The sequence below is a fragment of the Oncorhynchus kisutch genome, linkage group LG6 (assembly GCF_002021735.2).
Source record: "Oncorhynchus kisutch isolate 150728-3 linkage group LG6, Okis_V2, whole genome shotgun sequence".
NCBI classification, from domain to species: domain Eukaryota; kingdom Metazoa; phylum Chordata; class Actinopteri; order Salmoniformes; family Salmonidae; genus Oncorhynchus; species Oncorhynchus kisutch.
This window is the reverse complement of record NC_034179.2, coordinates 45,485,899-45,507,045: the sequence shown is the minus strand read 5'-3', so window position 1 is coordinate 45,507,045 and position 21,147 is coordinate 45,485,899. Positions and strand designations below refer to the sequence as shown.

The window sequence follows — 21,147 nt, the reverse complement described above, 5'->3', positions numbered from 1 at the left end:
ACCCCCCACGACGCTGGGCCAATTGTGTGCTGCCCTATGGGGCTCCCGGTCACTGCCGGCTGTGACATTGCCTGGGAACGAACCCGAGGCTGTAGTGGCGCCTCAGAACTGTGATGCAGTGCCTTAGGCCTCTGCGCCATCTGGGATGCCCTTAAAGCATATTTTACCGTAGGTATGAGGTACTTTTCTGAATATGCATATTTTTTTAATACCCCAAACCCACCACTTTTGTGCGTGGTTTAAGATATCTATTTTAATGTAATCTGACCATAGCTTACCTGGAGTTAGATAAACAGCATTGGCACGTGGAACCAATGTTGTGGTCAAATGATATGAAAATAAAACTCTTTAGCTACACATGCCAGTGGTGGGTTTGGCATAAAAAAAACAGAAGCATATACAAAGTATCTCAGACCTATGGTAAAATATGGTGGTGGATCTTAGATGTTATTGGGTTATTTTGCTTCCACTGCTCCTGGGGCCCTTGTTAAGTTCAATGGCATCATGAACTTTACCAAGATCCTGGACATTTTAGCCAAAAACCTGGTTGCAAGTGGACCTTCCAGCAAGACAATAACCCCAAGCACTAATCAAAATAAATTGTTAATTGACCACAAAATCAACATTTTACAATGACCATCTGTCTCCGGACTTTAACCCCATTGAAAACCTGTGGTTTGAATTGGGGAGGGCAGACAAAGGATATCAAGGATCTCGATGTCTTCTGTATGGAGGAATGGTCTGAGCCCTCCCATCGTGGATTCCAGTTTCATAAAACATGTTATTAAAAGGCTGTGTCGTAATCCTGGCAAGGGGAGGGTAATACAGTATTGAATACAGTGGTGCCAATAAGTTTGACCTCTCCTCCCCCCACTTTTTTTTCTTACTTGTTAAACAAAATGTCTTTCAATTAACATTTGTATTAGTATAAAATAATATAATTTCCCGATTTTCTTTTAGCATACAATATATAATATTTGTAATTATTTTATACAGTCTTTTTTGCTCATCTTTATCAAGGGTGCCAATAATTATGGACCTGACTGTATATGTAATAAAGACATTTCATTCTCATAGTAGTGTCGCCAAGCAGGTCTCGTCATCATGGAGGTGAGAGGATGGTACTGTCTGACTTAGAGATGGTGACCAGTTCTCCAGAACTGCTGGTATGCATTTGATTTGAGACAACAAATATGGCGTCAATCGTTGATCATCACATTTTGTGCACTGATTCATTGTCATGTAGCTTGTTCTGAGTGAGATGGATTGGAACTACACTGAACAAAAATATAAACGCAAATGTAAAGTGTTTGTCCAATGTTTCATGAGCTGAAATAAAACATCCCAGAAATGTTCCATATGCACATTAGTTCTCCAAAATAACTTGCACAGATTTGTTTACATCCCTGTTAGTTAGCATTTCTGCTTTGCCAAGATAATCCATCCATCATTGACCTGACTGCAGTTGAGTGTCGTAACCTTCAATGGCCACTGGCATGCTGGAGAAGTGTGCTCTTCACAGATGTATCCTGGTTTCAACTGTACCGGGCAGATTGCAGACAGCGGTTTGCTGATGTCAATGTTATGAACAGAGTGCCCCATGGTGGGGTTATGGTATGGGCAGGCATAAGCTACGGACAACGAACACCATTGCATTTTATCGATGGCAATTTCAATGCTCAGAGATACCGTGACGAGATTCTGAGGTCCATTGTCGTGGTATTCATCCGCCTCCATCACCTCGTGTTTCAGCATGATAATGTGCGTCTCCATGTCGGAAGGATTTGTATACATTTCCTGGAAGCTGAAAATGTCCCAGTTCTTCCATGGCCTGCATACTCACCAGACATGTCAACCATTGAGCATGTTTGGGATGCTCGTCATAGACTTGTATGACAACGGGTTCCAGTTTCTGCCAATTTCCAGCAACTTTGCACAGCCATTGAAGGGGAGTGGGACAACATTCTACAAGCCACAATCAACATCCTGATCAACTCTATACGAAGGAGATGTGTCGCACTGCAGGAGGCAAATGGTGGTCACACCAGTTACTGACTGGTTTTCTCATCCAAGCCCCTACTTTTTGTGTGTGTGACAAACAGATGCATATCTGTATTCCCAGTCATGTGATGTCCATAGATTAAGGGCCTAATTTATTTATTTCAATTGTGAGTTCCTTATATTCTTTGAAATTCTTGCATGTTGCGTTTTTATATTTTTGTTCAGTGTAGATGGTAATTGTATATGAACTACAAGACTGAGCTCAGGTGCATCCTGTTTCCATTAATCATCATTGAGATGTTTCTACAATTTGATTGGAGTCCACCTGTGGTAAATTCAATTGATTGGACATGATTTGGAAAGGCACACAACTGTCTATAAACGCATATAAACGCATATAAATGCATGTCACAGAAAAAAACAAGCCATAAGGTCGAAGGAATTGTCTGTAGAGTTCCGAGACAGGATTGTGTCGAGACACAGATCTGGGGAAGAGTACCATAAAATGTCTGCAGCATTGAAGGTCCCCAAGAACACAGTGGCCTCCATCATTTTTAAATGGAAGAAGTTTGAAACCACCAAGAACTCTTCCTAGTGCTGGCCGCCCAGCCAAACTGAGCAATCGGGGGAGAAGGGCCTTGGTCAGGGAGGTGACCAAGTACCCCATGGTCACTCTGACAGAGCTCTAGAGTTCCTCTGTGGAGATGGGAGAACACTCTCAGAAGGACAACCATCTCTGCTGCTCTCCACCAATCAGGCCTTTATGGTATAGTGGCCAGACGGAAGCCACTCCCCAGTAAAAGGCACATGACAGTCCGCTTGGAGTTTGACAAAAGGCACCTAAAGACTATGAGACACAAGATTCTCTGGTCTGATGAAACCAAGATTGAACTCTTTGGCCTGAATGCCAAGCTTCACGTCTGGCACCATCCCTATGGTGAAGCGTGGTGGTGGCAGCATCATGCTGTGGGAATGTTCTTCATCGGCAGGGAATGGAAGACTAGTCAGGATTGAGGCAAAGATGAATGGAGCAAAGTACAAAGAGATGCTTGAGGAAAACCTTCTCCAGAGCGCTCAAGACCTCAGATTGGGGCAAAGTTTCACCTTCCAACAGGACAATGACCCTAAGCATGCTGCCAAGACAGCACAGGAGTGGCTTCGGGACAAGTCTGTGAATGTCCTTGTGTGACCCTTCCAGAACCCGGACTTGAACCCGAGACCTGATAATAGCTGTGCAGCGACGCTCCCCATCTAACCTGACAGAGCTTGAGAGGATCTGCAGAGAAGAATGGGAGAAACTCCCCAAATATAGGTGTGCCAAGCTTGTAGCGTCATACCCAAAAATAATCAAGGCTGTAATCGCTGCCAAAGGTGCTTCAACAAAGTACTGAGTAAAGGGTCATGAATAGTTATGTGAATGTGATATCAGTTTTTATTTTTTTAAATATTTTTTTATATAAAAGTTGTTTATGCTTTGTCATTATGGGGTGTTGTGTATAGATTAATCCATTTTAGAATAAGGCTGTAACGTAATAAAATTTGGAAAAAATCAAGGGGTCTGAATACTTTCTGAGAACACTGTATTTTACAGCAAATGTCATGATGAAATAATTAAAGTATAATTGATCAAATTGTCATGAGGAGGAGCATTGGTGACCTTTTAGAAAATGTAATAAATTGAAAATGAGTCATTTCAGAAAAATAACTTGCTTTTCTATTATCCACCTGGACATTTCCAATGATGACATTTATGTAAAACGTGTTGATTAATTAATGATGAAGTAAATGATGTGATGAATATATTATTTTTATCCAATGACAAGGTAAACTAACCATTTCATTGATGTAAATGCTTCAGGTGACGAGGTCACACAACACAGACAGGCAGGTGTGGAGACTGGGACAAGTCTCTATAGGATCAGAAGAAGAAAGAAAGATCTAAGGATTCATAATAGCAGGATCTAACCCAACTTGCATCTTGTTAGTCTCATTTAAAGAGTGAATACAAATGTATTGGGGATTATAATAGATTTGTTAAGGTGACTAGACCTCTAATTCACACACAGAACTAGAAAATATTTCCTGAAGAAAATGTGTGCTTTCTTTAGTTGTCAACATGTTTTTTATAGTAGTTGGCACACTAATGACCTGCTCCATTGGTAGTGTCTGACAATACCTTGTAGGCTATCCAGTAAAACCACACTTGTTACAATAGGCTACGAAGTAAAGCTAATGATGCTAATATTTTTTAATAGAAACATGTTTATTATGCCTACCATTAGCCTGTAGACCTATTATTCAAATTCATAAACTTCTCTCCAATCAATTACATATTAGCATTTGGCCTATTAGCTGTTGATTGCTGCTAAACCAAATACATGACCGTGTATGTTCTTAAACCTCACCCCCGAGCTCTGGCCATCGACCCATTTGTGCTCGTCTTGCATGGAAAAGAGTGGGCGTGTGCCCGCATGGGGTTTTTCCCGCTGCAGTCTCGATCCACACTGGTCTGCACCATCTGTGTCATGTTTTGGCTCCAACTGCAACCTCTTTATTTCCCCATGTATTCAGCTGATAAATGCAATCAGTGAGTCTGAATTGAATCAGCTGCCTTCGTCAATATTAGGGGTAGGCTATTTATTTTATTATGACAATATCAAATGTCGTATTTATCCATCTGTGAATAGGCTATTGATGGCAGCTATTGAGGGCAAACCGAATAGTTAGCCTCTCAAATGGTGGTGATGGCCTCCATTTGAAGTAGATTTGTACCAGATGAAAACACCTCTGTAAAGCGAAGTTGATTTTGAGAGAGTAGAAGTGTTGATCTAGGATACGGCTCCCCCTGTGCATGTGATCTTATTAACTGTGATTTAAAAGCCAAAACGTATCCTAAATCAGCACTCCTACTCTGGAAGTGCTTGATAAATACGGGCCCATTCCTAGTAGGTGGTAGGCTTTTGGAAAGGTCCCCAGCTCTGTGAGCATATGGCACTATAAGTCCATAGGCTGTGGTTGTGTCCCAAGTGGCACACGATTCCCTATAAAGTGTACTACTTTTGACCAGGGCCCATAGGAACTATAGAAAATAGTGAGCCATTTATTATGCACCCTGTGAGTCCATATTAATAAATGGAGAAAAGCAGAATGTGGACATGAATAATTCACTGGTTTAACGGTCGGAGCTCGAAGTTGGGAGCTTTGATTGACAGCCAGCAGCTTAGGTGTTGTGATTTTGATTTGGCATTTTGATTTTGATTTGGCATTCCTCCATTTTCTGTGATCCCATGTTGCCGGAGACCACTTCAAGAACTTTTTTTTACAAATAAAATGCCATAAGGTGTAAAGAATTTTGTTTTAACGGCCGTATTTCCTTTGATTAAATGTTTTATTTAATTTTGATTCAGTGTTGACTTTCATGTGCTTCTGTTGCATTACATGTCCATGTCAGGAAAAAAAAATGTTGAAAGACCAAATGTTATGTATTTGCTTTTGAATATGTCACAGCAGGTCAGACTGGGCTTAGAGGAGAAGGGTAAAGTTGCCCCCTTGATGCTGATCTTAGGTAAGTTTAGCATTTCCCCACTAATGGTTATGGTTAGAATTGGGAGATAGGAAGCTGATCCTGAGTCAGTATCTAGGGGAATCTTCACCTTGGAGCAACATTTGAGGCTAAAAACCTAAAGGATAGGGGGAAGTATACCGTTTGGTCTATGTGCTTCTGTATTCTACTTCCATTCTTCTCATCGTGGGTCTTTTAATCTTGCGGTTTGTGTTTCTGGTTCATTTCTGGCAGTTATTGAAGTGTGTGGTGTGTTTGGTCTGAAGTTTGCCTCTAAAAGGCTTCTGCCATCCATCTTTTCCATGCTCCTGTGGAGAACGATCTGTCTGTGATTCAGTTTTTCTTGTGTATTCCTGGCACATTTGAGACTGACAGTCAACATCAGACAGAGACAGTGTTACATGCTTAAAAAGACAAGTAGCCTAACTACACACACACACTCCTCCTCTTCCCATTCTGGCCCTCCATACGATCTCATTACTTGTCTTTTTCCCCACAGGCAAAAGAACAGTGTTTTCTTTAACCTAGTTGCCATGCAGAAAATCCTTCCCATTGGTTTATTTCCCAATGGCCTTTAGATTTTGTTGTTGTATGATTTAAAGCTGATTTAAAAAGATAAAGAAACCAGCTGTGTAGCTAATAGATATTACGGCTGGGGTCAATTCGAATTGAAACAGTAAATTCAGGAAGTTAACTTTAAATAACTATTTTTTTAAATAATATGAAAAAATACCTTCTTTCAATGAGTTGTCAATGAACTGAGGAGTAGAAGCTATTTATTTCAAAAGTTTATTTCAAATTGTGATTTAAAATCACTTCCTGAATTGACCTCAGCCTTGATAGATTTGCCTTTTGATTAGTCAACTCATTCTATGTAAGCCTGTTGGACCTGTGTGTACTTTGTAGGCAATTTGGCAGCCATTTTGTGTCATCACAGGCCAGTAGAAAATCATACGTTTCAAATTAACCTAGAACAAAACATCCTGCTTGGTGTCTATGGTTATGGAGATTTGTGACAGGAGACCAAGAACTTAACAACAGCTTGTCAATTTGTAGCTCCAAAGACATTGGCTTGTTCCCTCAACAGCTCAATCCCTCTCTCTCGCTCTCTCTCTCAATTCAGTTCAACTGGGCTTTATTGGCATAAAAAAACATGTGCAAAAGCAAGTGAAATAAACAATATACAAAAGTGAGAACACTTAACAACAATTAGAATTGAACAGTAAATATTGCACTCAAAAAGGTTTAAACAATATGCACATTTAAAGTGTTATATTATTAGCTATGTACAGTGTTAGCAATGTGCAAGTAGTAGTACAAATAGTAAGGGAAGATAGATAAACAGTTATATATTAGTGGTATTTACAAAGTTGTTTGTGCTCCACTGGTTGCCCTTTTCTCATGGCAACGAGCCACAAATCTTGCTGCTGTGATTGCACACTGCGGTATTTTGCCTAACAGATATTGAGTTTATCAATGTTTGATTTTTCTTCAAATTCTTTGTGGGTCTGTGTGATCTGTGGGAAATATGTATCTCTAATGTGGTCATCCATTTGGCAGGAGGTTAAGAAGTGCAGCTTGGGGCCCATAGGCAGACCTGCCCCCCCCCCCCACCGTAATTCTTCCCAAACAGACTCTGTGTCTAGGATGAACAATTCATCTCTGTGGCTGGGCAGATGGTGTTATCGTCCCAGCTTGAGTCTGGAACCTTGGTACTCCTTCACGTATCTCACCGGTCTTCTTATCAGTCAGCAGAGACCTTGAGATTAGGGAGTCAGTCCACTACATAATTGCTCTTCTCATACACAGGGAAAACACATATTTCTATTCATACTAAGATAATATAATGATATGAAACATATTGAGAAAATATGATGAAACCATATTAAAATATAAGACAGTGCTATAGGACACTAAAATATGATTTATCAGCTCGAACACATAGCTCCTATCCCACCCTTATGTACAGGCCCCCTGTTTACTTTCCCGCTGACCAAATACCATTGCACATACAGTACCAGTCAAAACTTTAGACACACCAACTCATTCCAGGGTTTTTCTTTATTTTTACTATTTTCTACATTGTAGAATAATAATGAAGACATCAAAACTGTGAACACATATGGAATCATGTAGTAAACAAAAGTGTTTAACAAATCAAAATAGATTTGAGATTCTTCAAAGTAGCCAGCCTTTGCCTTGACAGCTTTGCACACTCTTGGCATTCTCTCAACCAGCTTCACCCGGAATGCTTTTCCAACAGTCTTGAAGGCGTTCCCACATATGCTGAGCACTTGTTGGCTGCTTTTCCTTCACTCTGTGGTCCAACTCATCCCAAACCATCTTAATTTGGTTGAGGTCGGGGAATTGTGGAGGCCAGGTCACCTGATGCACCACTCCATCACTTTTCTTCTTGGTCAAATAACCCCTACACAGCCTGGATGTGTGTTGGGTCATTGTCCTGCTGGAAAAACAAATGATAGTCCCACTAAGCGCAAACTAGATGGGATGGTGTATCGCTGCAGAATGCTGTGGTAGCCATGCTGATTAAGTGTGCCTTGAATTCTAAAATAAATCACTGACGGTATCACCAGCAAAGCACCATCACACCTCCTCCATGCTTCTCGGTGGGAACCACACATGCGGAGATCATTCGTTCACCTACTCTGCGTCTAACAAAGACCAAAGGACAGATTTCCAACGGTCTAATGTCCATTGCTCGTGTTTCTTGACTCAAGCAAGTCTCTTCTTATTGGAGTCCTTTTAGTAGTGGTTTCTTTGCAGCAATCCAACCATGAAAGCCTGATTCACGCAGTCTCCTCTGAACAGTTGATGTTGAGTCTGTGTGTTGAGTCTGTTGTGTCTGTTACTTGAACTCTGAAGCATTTATTTGGGCTGCAATTTCTGAGGCTAGTAACTCTAATGAACTTATTCTCTGCAGCAGAGGTAACTCTGGGTCTTCCTTTCCTGTGGCGGTCCTCATGAGAGACAGTTTCTTCATAGTGCTTGATGGTTTTTGCAACTGCACTTGAAGAAACGTTAATACGAAACATTTCAAGAACTTTTAACTGGCCTTTCATGACTTAAAGCAACGATGGACTGTCGTTTCTCTTTGCTTATTTGAGCTGTTTTTGCCATAATATGGTCTTGGTCTTTTACCAAATAGGGCTATCTTCTGTATACCACTCCTACTTTGGCACAACACAATTGATTGGCTCAAACACATTCAGAAGGAAATAAATTCCACAAATTAACTTTTAACAAGGCACACCTGTTAATTGATATGGATTACAGTTGACTACCTCATGAAGCTGGTTGAGAGAATGCCAAGAATATGCAAAGCTGTCGTCAAGGCAAAGGGTGGCTACTTTTGAAGAATCTCAAATATAAAATATATTTAGATTTGTTTAACATTTTTTTGTTTAATACATATTTCCATATGTGATATTTCATCGTTTTGATGTCGTCACTATTCTAAAATGTAGAAAATAGTTTAAAAAATAAAGAAAAACCCTTGAATGAGTAGGTGTGCCTGAACTTTTGACTGGTACTGCAGATCATTCCATCTAACCCATAAAACGTTCATCACTACTTCTAGGCTACTTACAGTATTTAATTATAAACATACGAAAACTTGCTCAAGTCAATCTCATTTTCCAACAATAGTCAAGGATTTTCTTAATTTTGGGTCAGTCACGGTGGTCAGGTATTTCTGCCACTGTGTACTCTCTGTTTGGGGCCAGATAGCGTTCCTATTTTCTCTGTGTTTTGGTTGATTCATTCCATTGTGTCAAATAGTTATCTTTTTGCTTTCTCATTTGGTTGGATCTAATTGTGTTGCTGTCCCGGGGCTCTGTGGGGTCTGTTTGTGTTTGTGAACAAAGAACCAGCTGGCTGAGGGGACTCTTCTCTATGTTAATCTCTCTGTAGGTGAGGGCCTTGTGGTTGAATGTGTGGGCATCACTCCCTTTTTAGGTGGTTGTAAAATTTAACTGCTCTATTCTGGTTTGGATAAGTAGCGGTTATAGTCCTAATTCTGCTCTGCATGCATTGTTTGGGGTTTTGCGTTGTACACAAAGTATATTTTTGCAGAATTGTGCGTACAGTCTCAATTGGGTGTTTGTGCTATTAGTGAATTATTGGTTTGTCTGGCTCTCTCCCTCTCACTCTGTGTGTGTGTCTGTCTGTCTGAAGTTTTGTTTCTAATTGTTCCTAATTGACCTCAAAGGACTTAATATTTGCTAATGTTTTCTACCCAACACCATTCTTTTGTAGCTGCAAAGATATTTCTGCTCTGTTTTAATGGACTCTGTTTACAATGGTGCTTGAGGCACAGCTGTCAGTCAGGTTGAGAATCCGTTTGTGGTTTGTGATATACAGTGCATTCGGAAAGTTTTCAGACCCCTTGACTTTTTCCAAATTTTCTTATGTTACCGCCTTGTTCTAAAATGATGAAATAAAATCTATCTTAAAAACAATACACCATAATGACGAAGAAAAACATTTTTGTTTTACATTTTGGCAAGTTTATTGACAAAAAAAAACAAATACCTTACTTACATATGTATTCAGACCTTTTTACTATGAGACTCCAAATTGAGGTCAGGTGCATCTTATTTCCATTGATGGTCCTTAAGATGTTTCTACAACTTGATTTGTAGTCCACCTGTGGTAAATACAATTGATTGGACATGATTTGGAAAGACACACAGCTGTCTATATAAGGTCCCACAGTTGACAGTGTATGTCAGAGCAAAAACCAAGCCGCGAGGTCGAAGGAATTGTCCGTAGAGCGCCCAGACAGGATTGTGTCTAGGCACAGATCTGGGGAAGGCTACCAAAACATTTCTACAGCATTGAAGGTCCCCAAGAACACAGTGGCCTCCATCATTCTTAAATGGAAGTAGTTTGGAACCACCTAGAGCTGCCCCCCCCCCCTGGCCAAATTGAGAAATCGGGGGAGAAGGGCCTTGGTCAGGGAGGTGACCAAGTACCCCATGGTCACTCTGACAGAGCTCCAGAGTTCCTCTGTGGGGATGGGAGAACCTTCCAAAAGGACAACCATCTCTGCAGTACTCCACCAATCAGGAGTTTCCAGACGGAAGCCACTCCTCAGTAAAAGGCACATGACATCCCGTTTGGACTTTGCCAAAAAACAAGATTTTCTGGTCTGATGAAACCAAGACTGAACTCTTTGACCTGAATGCCAAGCGTCACATCTGGAGGAAACCTGGCACCATCCCTACGGTGAAGCATGGTGGGGGCAGCATCATGCTGTGGGGATGTTTTTGCAGAGGCAGGGACTGGGAGACTAGTCAGGATCGAGGGAAAGCTGAACGGAGCAAAGTACAGAAAGATCCTTGATGAAACCTGCTCCAGAGCACTCAGGACCTCAGACTGGGGTGAAGATTCACTTTTCCTACATGACAACAACCCTAAGCACACATCCAAGACAACGCAGGAGAGGCTTCGGGACAAGTCTCTGAATGTCCCTGACTTTACCAGCCAGAGCCCGATCGAACATCTCTGGAGAGACCTGAAAATAGCTGTTCAGCAACGCTCCCCATTCAACCTGACAGATTTTGAGAGGATCTGCAGAGAAGAATGGGAGAAACTCCCCAAATACAGGTGTGCCAAGCTTGTAGCTTCATACCCAAGAACACTCAAGGCTGTAATTGCTGCCAAAGGTGCTTCAACAAATTGCTGAGTACATGGTCTTTCTATTTTTTATTAATTTGCAAGTATTTCTAAAAACCTGTTTTTGCTTTGTCATTATGGGGTGTTGTGTGTAGATCGATGAGGAGGGAAAAAATGACTTAATCCATTTTAGAATAAGGCTGTAACGTAACAATGTGGAAAAAGTGAAGGGTCTGAATACTTTCCAAATGCACTGTATAGTAGGCTAAATTGTATTGTACTTTTAGTTTGCTCTGAGCTTAAAGCAATGGTGGAAGTTGAATACACTTTTTCCAACCACAGACATTTGGTAGAAACACCCAATTCTGAATTGATTGTCCAATAGTATTTGTCAATAGTGTAGCCTACCCAAATAAGGTACCATTTTATAAAACTGACACATGGTAATCTTCAAGGATATCAGAGACTTGTTGGTAGGAGGTCAGTTCACGTCACTAACAGAGCCCCCTGTTTTTTTGTGTCTGGTCCGTACAGGCTGTAGGATGTTCTCGTCAGTGAAGGCCTTTGAGGGGCAGCAATACTCCACCCTGAAGAGGCAATGCCTTGCCAGTGGCCTTCTGTTTGAAGACCCACACTTCCCCGCCTTGGACGACACCCTCTTCTACCAGGGCAACAGGATTGGACGCGTGCACTGGAAAAGACCCCAGGTGAGGGAGCTTTCTGGCTATCACACACACTAATACTACTACTACTTCTTACACTAATATATATATATTTTTTTAGCAAACGTCCTTTTTAACATTTCATTCATGGTTTATTTGGTAAGGGACATTCAAGGATCTGATGACAGGACTCAAGGCTTTGATGAAGGCGATTTATGCCGAAATGTAAGCCGTTTGTTTGTTTGTCCCATCAATAAATCTATCCGATTTACAGATGACAGCTTTGCACACTCTTGGCATTCTCTTGGCTTTCATGGTCGAATTGCTGCAAATAAACCACTACTAAAGGACACCAAAAAGAAGGAGAGACTTTCTTGGGCCAAGAAACACGAGCAATGGACCGGTGGAAATCTGTCCATTCGTCTGATGAGTCCAATTAGTTTTTTTTTTGGTTCTAACCGCCGTGTCTTTGTGAGACGCAGAGAAGTGGAATGGATGGTCTCCGCATGTGTAGTTCCCACCTTGAAGCACAGAGGAGGAGGTGTGATGGTGTGGGGGTCCTTTGTTAGTGACACAGTCTGTGATTTATTTAGAATTCAGAGAACACTTAACCAGCATGGCTACCACAGCATTCTGCAGCGATACACCATCCCATCTGGTTTGCGCTTAGTCCCACTATCATTTGTTTTTCAACAGGACAATGACCCAACACACCTCCAGGCTGTGGAAGTGTGATGGAGACCTCATGGATGGAGGCATCAGACCTGGCCTTCACAATCACCTGACCTCAACCCAATTGAGATGGTTTGGGATGAGTTGGACCACAGAGTGAAGGAAAAGCAGCCAACAAGTGCTCAGTAAATGTGAACTGCTGAGCACTAAGGGCTCCCGAGTGGCGCAGTGGTCTAAGACACTGCATCTCAGTACAAGAGGCGTCACTGCAGTACCTGGTTCAAATCCAGGCTGCATCACATCCGGCGGTGATTGGGAGTCCCATATGGCGGCGCACACTTGGCCCAGCGTTGACCGGATTTTGCTGTGGTAGGATGTCATTGTAAATAAGAATTTGCTCTTAACTGACTTGCCTAGTTGAATAAAAAAATAGGTGGGAACTCATTCAAGAATGTTGGAAAAACATTCCATCAAGGCAAAGGGTGGCTACTTTAAAGAATTTTAAATCTCTTTTGATTTGGTTACTACATGATTCCATGTGTGTTATTTAATCGTTTTGATGTCTTCACTATTATTCTACAATGTAGAAAATAGTAAAAATAAAGAACAATTCTGGAATGAGTTGGTGTGTTCAAACTTTTGACTGGTACTGTACATTGAATAAACATCTTTCCAATGCGTTGCACATTAGTTTGTTTAGCTCACGCAAATTTTTTACCGCTTAAGACACAAACACACACACACCATCACTTCCTGTATGAAACCACACACTAGAATTGTGAAAAAGGAGAAGAAAGCTGCTGAAATATGACAACCAATTATAGTGGTTTTTGTGAAGGTTTGTTGTTTTTGTTTTTATAGATTGATACTGGGTAGATGTAAACTGAGATCGGGACATGAAGGAGAGGGATACAACTCAGAAAGTGGCGCAGTTGTGGATCAAACCCCTGCCTCTAGGTGTAATGTGTGGTCTGGGGCCGGCAGCACTACCACTAGACCAGTCCTCGGCACCGATTATATAGTAGCAGTCACTCAGAAGACCAAAGACACCTGGCTTGCCAAGAACACTGACTGTAGTCTACTAGTGTGTGTGTGTATACATCTTCACACACACACACTCAGACTTTCCCACAGAGGTACCAAACCAACACATGCTAAAGAGAAGCACCGTCTTGTAGCGGCTAATTGCTGGTGCCTATTGCCAGACAAAGTGTTAGGAAGTGTCCAAGTCAATTATCCCTCCCCTACCCAAAACCTTCTCCCCTTCTTCTCCCCTCTCTTCCTGACCAGAGCGCCGCTTATTCCAGAGTCTCTGAGCAGCTAGAAATGGGAAGTGTGGTGCGGCACGGCATCCATTAGCTATGGCAATAGCCGTTCCATTCACAATCTTCTTTTGTTGTCATCACATTTCTCATTCTTTTTTTTTCTCTTTTATGGTGGTTGTTTTTCTTTTGATGGTTTTGATGCTTCTTTGTGTTTCTTGTTTTCCGGGGTCAATTTCAGGCAATTTCACTTGAGGTATTTCAGTATTCAGGTATTAAGGCAAGATGCTAATGGTCTGAAATATGTCTTCCCCAATACTTCAAGCAGTTGAAATTTCACGGTTTTAATGTGTAACAGATAGTGAGAAGAGGTGAGTTATTAGAGTACACATCTGAAACATCAACTTATACTTTTTCAGTTTGTTTACAATCTGTATTTGAAGGGATACTTCGTGATTTTTGGCAATTAGTCAGATGGAACTTCCCAAGAGTCAGAGGAACTCGTGGATACCATTTTTATGTTTGTGTGTCAAGTATGAAGGAAGTTAGTTTTGTGAGCCAACGCTAACGCTAGCAATGACCTCTAAGTCTATGGGTATCTGCTAGCATGGGGAGGGCTAGAGGATTGGAAGGGCGGGGGGATTGGGGGGAATGTATGGGGAGACTCAGATGGATGGATGGAAGCGTGGGAGGGTGACTGATAAGCTTCTTCGGTTGCTGGGTGGGATGGGTTGGGGTTATCTTTGTATGCATGTCTTTGATTGTTTTGTACCTGTAAACACCCCCTCTGATAAATGACAAAACTAAATAAAAAGATGGTCACAAAAAATATATTAAAGTACAAACAGCATTTAGTGCTACGTTTTTTAAACGGCACTTGGGTATGTTTATGACCACAAGTCAAGACAGTGGAGCATGCAGGCATAAATAAGAGGCCTCTATAAAATGCTCCTCTCTCTCTCCCTTCTCTCTCTCTCCCCTCTCGGTTCTCTGTCTCTCTCGGCTCTCTACTGCAATCCCTCTCAGCCTTCTCTCCCTACTACATCCACTCTGGACTATAGATTAGTTGTGTTTATCTATGACATTACTGACGAGCAATAAAAAGACAGTGCCCATTTATCTGGGCTCGCTTTGCTGTCCTCCCAAGCCAAACCTATCTGGGCTCGCTTTGCTGTCCTCCCAAGCCAATCTGGGCTAAATGAGCTCCCTGATCGTTGTGGCAGTTTTATTGATCTTGTCTGACCGTCATCGACTAGCCTGGTGCTATGACTCTGGCTGCTGGGCGGCGACTGATTTGGTCGCATAGGTACTGTGGCGGCTCTTCAGTACGAGGTCAATTATTTGGTTAGCCATGACACTTATTTCTTACCCTGTAGAGAGACACAGATCAGTAGGCAATAATTTTTTTTTACAGCCGGGCCAATCCACCCAACAGATATTGGGAGTGAATATTGGAAGTGAACATACTGCTCTGTAAAATAGCCTGTTCCAGCTAGCACATAACGTTCTGAGAACCATATGTTTCAGAGAGCTAGGTTAGAGTGTGGTTGTCCTATGGTTATTTTGCATACAACTTTCTGGGAATGATGTAGGATAGTTGCTTTGATACATTCTCAGCACATTTAAGGAACTTGACAAAAAAACATTACTTCATTATTTTAACAGAACGTTTCCTTAAAGTTCAAACATGGTTACATTTAATTAACATTTTGGTCATGTTCTAGGAACGTTCTTCAGCTGCTTCGACATTGGGAATTGTTCAGAGAACGTTAAACAATGTTCTGTGCGAATTTCAGTACATCAGCATAACGTTTCCTCATGGTTCTATTTAAAGTCATGGTCTCTAATTGTTTTGTAATGTTCAGGGAACGTTCTGAGGATGTAATTTATAAAAAATAATACATTCCATTCTCAATGTTAAAACATTTCCATTATAAACCACAAGAATGTAGTAACGGTCAGAGAATGTTATTAAAAATGTATATGTACCGTGTGTTGGCCGCGCCCACTAATTGGCCACATCTGATCTTAATGAGTGCTTATTTTCTTTTCAAATGGGGTTTGTTTGCGTAGACTGAAATGAACAGCTTTGTATGAGTTTAAAAAAAAACATGACATGCTGGAGGCGCAGTGAACTAATTCCATAGATAGAGAACAGAAAATGATAGGTTCGAACACCACTGACGCCATGCCACAATTAAGCAATAAGGCCCCAGGGGGTGTGCTATATGGCCAATGTACCACAGCTAAGAGCTGTTCTTAGGCAAGACGCAACGTGAGGTGCCTTCATACAGCCCTTAACCGTTGTAAATTGGCAATATATCACAAACCCCCGAGGTGCCTTATTGCTATTATAAACTATTTACCAATGCCATTAGAGCAGTAAAAATACATGTTTTGTCATACCCGTTGTATAAGGTCTGATATACCACGGTTGTCAGCCAATCAGCATTTAGAGCTCGAACCACACAGTTTATAATAAAAAAAAACATATGTGTTTGCATGATTAATGCCTAAGCAAATACATTTCCATGTGTTCTATCTGTGCTTGGAATTCAAAACATTTAACCCAAAATAAGCTAGCAGAAAGCTTTCAGGGAATCATAGTAAAATGGTTTTAGAAGCTCCCTGCAACCCAAAAATGTATGTTCCCAGAACAGGTGACATTTTCTCTTACGTTCTCAGAATGTTTTTTAAAGAAAGTTCAGTTTTGCCGGTCAGGAAATGTATGGTTTCGTTCCCTGAACCAATAGGAAACCAAAATGGACGTTCCCACAGCTTCCAAAGAACCAAATGTGCTAGCTGGGGTGGCTAATGCAATGGAATGTCTTTTTTGTAATGTCAGTTGAATCAACAAATCACAGCCCATGTTGATGGGTAGGTACGCTTCCTGTTTTTACTTCCTGCTTTGCTCCTATGGGTACACACGCAATGGTTGCCAGTCCACCCATTATGCCGTCATCGACTTGAATGGGGACTCCCGTTCTATTCATTATATTTCTATGGCAGCACATGTAGAGAAAATGTGCATCGAACGGTTATTACTTCCATAGTGGCCTTTGAGTAACAGGAGTGGTGAGAGGGATGGTGGAGAGGTCTCCAGGGGACTCTGCAGTGGCAGTGCAGTGGTGGGCTTCTCCTCTCCGCTGATGAAAAGTTGGCTTTTGCAGCAACCTGCTTTCATCTGCAGCAGCAGATTACTGACCTTGGGTGTGGTGTGGACACAGACACACACGTGCACACATGCATGCAATGCACACACACACTTTTTTTCACAAACATTCCGTCTTTCTCCCCCTCTCTCATCTTCAGTGCATTTCTCCATCCATCTCTCACCACCAGCCGACACTTCAGAGTCGATGTTGAACTGTATTTACGACCTCATCTAAACCCCTTTCAGTACAGCGGTATTGAGCTGTATTGATCGACAGTCTTGTAAAGATATGGGGGTGACTGGAACAGGCAATGGAACATCCGTAACGTTTTGTTATGAAACGTGCACCTTACATCGGATCATCTTGAAACGTTCTCTGTAAAGCTAACTTTCATCAAGGTTTTATATGGTCTGCAATTGGTTTCTCACCTTTTCATCGTCAGCGTTATGGTATGTGTAACATCTATAACGGATGCATTCACCATATTGTGTGTGCTTGCTATGAGATGTATTCTTCAGACCTGTACTGGTGCAATTGTTGATATCTGGAAAATGAGGTGCTCTAGCTAAGATTCTCTTGGAAAATATATGCTGAAATGCATTTGTCATATATGGCAGTACTATACTAAACAAAAAATATAAATGCAACATGTAAAGTGTTGGTTTCATGAGCTGAAATAAAAAGATCTGAGACATTTTCCATACACACAAAGGGCATTTTTCTCTCATGTTGTGTACAAATTAGTTTACATCCCTGTTCGTGAGCATTTCTCCTTTGCCAAGATAAGATCCATCCACCTGACAGGTGTGGCACATCAAGAAGCTGATTAAACAGCATGATCATTATATAAGTGCAACTTGTACTGGGCACAATAAAAGGCCACTCTAAAATGTGCAGTTTTGCCACACAACACAATGCCACAGATGTCTCAAGTTGAGGGAGCTTGTGATTGGTATGCTGACTGCAGGAATGTCCACCAGACAGGAATGTCCACCAGTCCACCTGATGCAGGATAATTTAATGTTAATTTCTATACCATAAGCCGCCTCCAACGTTTTAGAGAATTTGGCAGTACGTCCAACTGGTCTCACAACCGCAAACCACGTGTATGGAGTAGTGTGGGTGAGCGGTTTGCTGATGTCAACGTTGTGAACAGAGTGCCCCATGGTGGCGGTGGGGTTATGGTATGGGCAGGCATAAACTACAGACAATGAACACAATTGCATTTTATCGATGGCAATTTGAACGCACAGCAATAGCGTGACGAGATCCTGAGGCCCATTGTTGTGCCATTCATCTGCCGCGATCACCTCATGTTTTGAGCATGATACTGCACGGCCTCATGTCGTAATATTAGGAAGGTGCTCCTAATGTTTGGTATACTTAGTGTATATATTAAGATAAAGTGTCTATTAGGGTGTGGTGCCTGGCTGTGTATACTATTCAGCCTACCTAATGATTATGCAATCCTAAGGTACTATGCCTTCTGCTGACATTTTAAAGCATTCCAAATGACAACAAATGTGTTATGATAGATTGCCATGAACACATCTTTATGATTTAAATGTTTATTTCAGCATCCATAACGGAGGGTTACCTAAGAATGACAAACTCCCAGACTTTTGCTAATACAGTGCCTTGCAAAAGTATTAATTCCCCTTGGTGTTTTTCCTATTTTGTTGCATTACAACCTGTAATATAAATCGATTTTTTTTATTTGGATTCCATGTAATGGACATACACAAAATAGTCCAAATTGGTGAAGTGAAGAAAAAAAAACTTGTTTAAAAAAATGAAAGGTGGTGCCTGCATATGTCTTCACCCACTTTGCTATGAAGGCCCTAAATGAGATCTGGTGCAACCAATTACCTTCAGAAGTCACATAATTAGTTAGATTGCACGCAGGTGGACTTTATTTAAGTGTCACATGATCTCAGTGTATATATACACACCTGTTCTGAAAGGCCCCAGAGTCTACAACACCACTAAGCAAGCGGCACCATGAAGACCAAGGAGCTTTCCAAACAGGTCAGGGACAACGTTGTGGAGAAGTACAGATCAGGGTTGAGTTATAAAAAAAGATCAGAACACTTTGAACATCCCACGGAACACCATTAAATCCATTATATAAAAATAAATATGGCACCACAACAAACCTGCCAAGAGAGGGCCGCCCACCAAAACTCATGGACCAGGCAAGGAGGGCATTAATCATAGAGGCAACAAAGAGACCAAAGATAACCCTGAAGGAGCTGCAAAGCTCCACAGTGGAGATTGGAGTATCTGTCCATAGGACCACTTTAAGCCGTACATTCCACAGAGCTGGGCTTTATGGAAGAGTGGCCAGAAAAAAAGCCTTTGCTTAAAGAAAAAAATAAGCGAACACATTTGGTGTTCGCTAAAAAGCGCGTGGGAGTCTCCCCAAACATATGGAAGAAGGTACTCTGGTCAGATGAGACTAAAATTTTGCTTTTTGTCCATTAAGGAAAACGCTATGCCTGAGCACACCATCCCCACAATGAAGCATGGTGGTGGCAGCATCATGCCATGGGAATGTTTTTTATCAGCAGGGGTGGGATAACTGGTCAGAATTGAAGGAATGATGTATGGCGCTAAACACAGGGAAATTCTTGAGGGAAACCTGTTTGTCTTCCAGAGATTTGAGACTGAGTTTCACCTTCCAGCAGGACAATGACCCTAAGCATACTGCTAAACCAACACTCAACTGGTTTATGAGGAAACATTTAAATGTCTTGGAATGGCCTAGTCAAAGCCCAGACCTCAATCCAATTGAGAATCTGTGGTATGACTTAAAGATTGCTGTACACCAGCGGAACCCATCCAATTTGAAGGAGCTGGAGCAGTTTTACCTTGAAGAATGGACAAAAATCCCAGTTGCTAGATGTGCCAAGCTTATAGAGACAAACCCCAAGAGACTTGCAGCTGTAATTGTTGCAAAGGGAGGCTCTACAAAGTATTGACTTTATAGTTAAGTTTTCTGTTTTTTTGTCTTATTCTTTGTTTCACAATAAAAAACATATTTTGCATCTTCAAAGTGGAAGGCATGTTGTGTAAATCAAATACTTTCGCAAGCCACTGTATGTTCAGTCTCCCCAAAAAGCTTGTCCATTTCATGTAACATAACGCTTTTCATTTGCCTTATTTCTCCAATATGCCAATATTTAGAAGTCTGCATTTTTGGGTATCCGCTCCCCCAAGGGGTGCTATAGGCACCCACATCAAAAGTGTTATATCTATTTTCTTTGTCCAGTCTGTGAGACATTAAAGTTTGAGTGCAAATGTGATTTTGCTAATTTAACATCCATAACTCTGGAATTGCCCATTTAATAATTATTACAATATTATTCAATTTGGGATACTCAGAATAACATTGCTAGCACATTGTCATAGTGATGTCAGATATGACTGTTTATGTGGTAACTTTAGTATTCCCCCCCCCCCCCCCAGGTGAGGCAGTCACCTCCGTGGCAATCTATCAGTGGGCTGTGGACAGATCTATTAGTCAGAGAAGCCAGTGATGACATCACTGTTGCCCTACTATCAGACATTGATCTATTTCCTGCTTTCATTATCGCACCCCACAGGAGAGCGGGATGGAGGGAGCGAGAGAGAGAGAGGCAGAGGGAGGAGGAGGGTCGGGGGGGAGAAAGAGATGCTAGGAGAATAAAGTCCATAAAAAAATAAAGTCCACCTGTGTGCAATCTAACTAAGCACGGCACCAGGGATCTGTTCGCACATTGTTGGTAAGGAAAGTCCCTACACACAAACACACACACACCGGCTGAAAATATTGCCTCACACCTGGTGGGTGAGAAACCACATGCCCCCCCCCACCCCCGAAGGGAGAGGTAGATAATAACACACACGCACGTCACACTTATCAGTGTCCACATAGACTCGGGGTGTGTCTGAAAGGCTCCCTGTCCCCTATATAGTGCACTAAGGCAGACGAGAGCTCTGTGCCCTGGTCAAAAGTAGTTCACTATATAGGGAATAGGGTACCATTTTGGACGCAGCCTCAAAGATATCATTCATGCAGTCTCCCACCTATTACTATTGACTGCAGATCCTTATTGGGATCCTCTAAGGAATTTTAGTAGCCTGCATGTCAATACTCAAGTCTTCTCTGCTTTAGCCCACTCCTGTATTTGCCTGGATTCCAGGACCCAAATTAA

At 41.6% G+C, this 21,147-nt stretch overlaps 1 protein-coding gene across 1 annotated transcript in view; it reads left to right on the top strand.

The window, feature by feature from the left end:
• The window catches only part of LOC109892893 (calpain-5), a 61,821-nt gene that overhangs the window by 11,779 nt on the left and 28,895 nt on the right, over positions 1–21,147 (top strand). Inside the window, exon 2 of the mRNA XM_020485759.2 lies at positions 11,735–11,907. Coding sequence (XP_020341348.1) covers positions 11,743–11,907 — 165 coding nt within the window. The 5' untranslated portion in view covers positions 11,735–11,742. The remainder of the gene's footprint in view (positions 1–11,734; positions 11,908–21,147) is intronic.